Here is a 4,222-nt window from a genome sequence, read left to right as displayed (position 1 = left end):
TAGAAGAAGAAGAAGAAGAAGAAGAAGAAGAAGAAGAAGAAGAAGAAGAAGAAGAAGAAGAAGAAGAAGAAGAAGAAGAAGAAGAAGAAGAAGAAATCAGCATGCGTGTACCGTGTGAGTATGCAAAACATGTATATAATTCGAATAAAACCCCACAAACTGTCGAAGAAAATCTTACCTTAAGGTCACCTTGTATCCAAGAACACGTTCTTCGTTGACACCAGACAGCGAATGTTCCTCATACACAGGTCTTCATAGCTTTCATATCCCGACACCACCACAATATCACACAGAGAAACAAAGGAGGAACCTTATCCTTTGTAGAAAACATCGCGACTGTCAAAGCTGCTTTTTGTTGATTTCACTTAGATAAGCCCTACCTGTGTCTTCCAAGTTTTTTCTGCACCATTTTGCGTCATCACCGCATAATACAAACACTTTAACTCTTTCTCTACCAATCCACGATATATCTATGAAATTGTATTATGTCCCCTGCAAAGTAGAATGAGAGGAAGACTTCATCGTTTTTGAAATTTTTTTTCGCCTTCCTCACTAATATGAGGAGTTCACGGGGAAAATGGACATAGCCACAACATGAAAAAAGTAAGGATATCAATTCTAAAAGCTTGTGGACTCATAACCTAGTTTCTTTTCGATTGCTGGTTGATTATTTTTGTTTGATGTCCCTTTTGATCAACACCAATTCCAATAAAGCGACCATTAAGCAGAAAGAAAAATGGTGTTTATGCGTCCACAAACTTTAAGTTTTGATACCCTCATGTTTTCCATAATTTTATGACTATGCCCGCTTCCCCTCATACTTCTTCACACGCAACACCTCTACTTTATTTGATAACACACTTTCAGAGACTGGGACAGCACAGCGCCACCGCCAACCTGTTACATCAACCACACAATAGTCTGGCACAAATAGAGAGAACCCTTCTGCCTGTGTAAAAAGTTGAACTTACAATACGCATTGACAGTCACTCAAATCCACGGTGACAAAAACTCGCTTTTTCGCTCTCGTAATTAAACTGTGCGAACAGAAAGGGAATACGATATTATGAATCATTCCAGCGAAGAGGGGTGGGGGGTTGAAGGTGGGGACTTGGATTATAATGACAATCGGTGAAACGCAGTCCTTCAAAAAGTAGATATTTATACAGCATGCATAACCTTACAACATGTTGCCTGTGGGATTAACGATCTTATAATTGTATTAACGATTTCCCTAATAAATGCTCTTTGCTGATCACAGCTGATTGGTCAGTCCGTTCTTTTTAAGCCACGGCTTAAGCATTGTGATGCGTTGCTTTGTGATAGAAAACACACGTGTATATGAGTTCATACACAAGTCGCTCATACATGTTACACACATCACATCACAAACACACACACACACACACACACACACACACACACACACACACACTCACACACTAATACTCACACACTCACACGCATACACTCATGCAGACTCACACACGCTCTCTTCCTCCGCCTCCCTCCTCTCTCTTTCTATTTCTCTTTTTCACACACTAGCACTTATTAATGATCTGACACTGACATATACCCCCCGCCTCCACGCTCAACACACACACACATCCAGTTACGAATACTACTGCCATTTTAATACATCTAATTACATTTTCGCTTTTCACATCCCCCCCCAACCCCTTTTCTATCGACATTACCCCGCCCACACCTGCCCCACACCCACCCACAACTATCCCACCCGACAATGCTCCCCTCCCACCTCCCTCCTCCATCACCAGTTGACCCACTCTCTAGGAGGAGGGACGGGCGCGGGTATGGGCACACTGCTCATCTCCAAGATCAGAGAGGAATACCCGGACAGGATCATGAACACTTTCTCCGTGGTGCCTAGTCCTAAGGTGAGCGCGCTAACTACTCAACCACGTTATAGTTCTGTTAGACCTATGGTAAGCATGTAATGGCCTATGAGGACACATTAACTATCAACCTTACACACTTCTGATCTCTAATGACCAATAACCATACACACTGATCTATAGTGGCCTATGAGAACATACTAACTACTCAGCCATAGAGGACATCTATAGTGGTCTTGGAGAAGACGCTAACTATTCAACCATACATACTACTGGTCTGTAGTACCACGTCGCAAGATGAGCACCTTAACTACTCAACCATACTACCCATGTGTAATGACCTACGGTGAGTCTGGTGAAGGAGTGTTTGGGACCCGCCTTTTTAATGATAATGACAATAATAAAGTTTATCATTTCCATTGTCCCCAATCCCGTAAAATACAGCTGCTGCTGTAAGCAGTTTATAACAGCTTTACATCAACACAAAGCACATGTGCATGGTCTATGGACGTGCATACATACGCTCTTTAGAATACGCTAACACACGCGCAGACATGCATGCTGTCACACTACAATCGATGACGGTGTGCACATTACAGTGTGATCATAAGAGTCCATGAATAAGATTATCCCCCCTCCCCTTCTGGCATGGTTTACTTCTTCTTTCCCGTTGAACATCAATCGTTTTTACCTCTCCTCCTTCTTTTCTTTGAATGTTACTTTCTAGCAACATATTAAATATTCGGCACTTATAATAATATGACCAATTTGTGTTGCAAGTGTCGTAAAACTATCAAGACGGCATTTCGTGAAATATGTTGTAAAAATAATTTTACATTTTGTCTCAGACTTTGTATCCCTCAAATGTTATGGGTGAGAGTTCTAGATGGCAGCGAGTTTTTGACCTCCGTTCCTTGACGCTCTCAAAAGAGACTTAGAGTTGTTCGGTGAAATATCTTGAGCAACAGTCTGGAAATAGGAGGCTGCATTCTTTTAACGATGACAGAACATAAGATCTTAGGACAGCCAAGGTATATCAGACACTGTGGCTGGAGGGTACAACTGGTAGGATCACGTCTTTACTTTCCCGTTGCTGTTTCAGTCTTCCAGCCAAGCTCTTTTCCAGTGCTTAAAGAATGGTATTGTGTCTATGTGCTCATCTTTCTTCTTCTTGTTCTTCTAGTTTATTCTTATTTGTATTATGCATGTGCATTTCTTCTCTTCACTCATTGCTTTCGTTATTTCGCCCTCCCCTCCTCTGGTGTTGTTTGCTCATGCGTTCCTATCAAACATCTATCGTCTTTTCTCTCCTTCTTTTCTTTGTATGTTACTCTCTCGCAGTACCTCTTATCTTCGGCACTTATAAAATCATGATTCATGTGTGTTGCAAGTGCCGTAGAACTCTTACTGATGAAACTAAACCCCCCCCCCCTTCCCTCCCGTGTGCGGCCAGGTGTCAGACACAGTGGTGGAGCCTTACAACGCGACCTTGTCAGTCCACCAGCTGGTGGAGAACACAGACGAGACATACTGCATCGACAACGAGGCCCTCTACGACATCTGTTTCCGGACTCTCAAACTGACCACACCCACGTACGGGGATCTGAACCATCTCATCTCCGCCACCATGTCCGGCGTCACTACCTGCCTCAGGTTCCCAGGTAATACAACTCATAGGGTAAATGAAAAGTATATCCCCCCCCCCCCTATTTTGAACTGCTTGACTCTGTGTGCAAAACTGTGGGTCACCGTGGGAGGCTATAGTGATGTAGGTGCTATGTCTCTCCAGAACAGGAAACAGAGGCATGTGATGGTTGGAATGTGGAAAGATGTTAAGGCCCGACGCTGCGTCCTTGGGAAGACACTTTATGCTCATTTTCTTCATCTCACCCACGTGTGAATGGATACCCGGCTATAGACAGCAAAAGATCTGTTCAATTTGTTAGAGTTTGACCGCTTAATCGGCTGCTTGCGTTGTGTGCTTCCGGGGAAGCCAAGAATGTTTTTAAAAATCTCAGGGTCTACTGGGGTAATAACATGAATTGTAAAGTGCATATAGCTTTCTGATGAGCGGGAACATGCGCTATAAAATGCTTTTTATTATTTAATTTTTCTATGATCATACTTTACAGTAAGTGCCAATCCTCGACCTCTCATCAATGACGAGATGGGATTATCTCCCCTGCCCTTTTTTCAATACTTTCACTCACTCCCTGTAAATCATTTGCTCTCACTTTATAACTCCATCTATCTCTTTTAACATGTATACTTTATTTTGATCAAAGAAGTCCCGTAAATGGGGGCACAGACAATATAATTATTGTCTTATTTTAAGTATGCATACTTTTATGTATAGTGATGACCTC

The 4,222-nt window shown here is 42.4% G+C and overlaps 1 protein-coding gene across 1 annotated transcript in view; it reads left to right on the top strand.

Annotated features, from left to right (window-relative positions):
* Positions 1 to 4,222, top strand: part of LOC101847143 (tubulin beta chain) — a 41,134-nt gene that overhangs the window by 28,293 nt on the left and 8,619 nt on the right. The window contains exons 5-6 of the mRNA XM_013088046.2: positions 1,779 to 1,898; positions 3,310 to 3,517. Coding sequence (XP_012943500.1) covers positions 1,779 to 1,898; positions 3,310 to 3,517 — 328 coding nt within the window. The remainder of the gene's footprint in view (positions 1 to 1,778; positions 1,899 to 3,309; positions 3,518 to 4,222) is intronic.

Source organism: Aplysia californica, unplaced genomic scaffold (assembly GCF_000002075.1).
Source record: "Aplysia californica isolate F4 #8 unplaced genomic scaffold, AplCal3.0 scaffold00677, whole genome shotgun sequence".
NCBI lineage: Eukaryota > Metazoa > Mollusca > Gastropoda > Aplysiida > Aplysiidae > Aplysia > Aplysia californica.
Note: the sequence above shows the minus strand (reverse complement) of the source record. Positions and strands in the feature narration are given on the sequence as shown.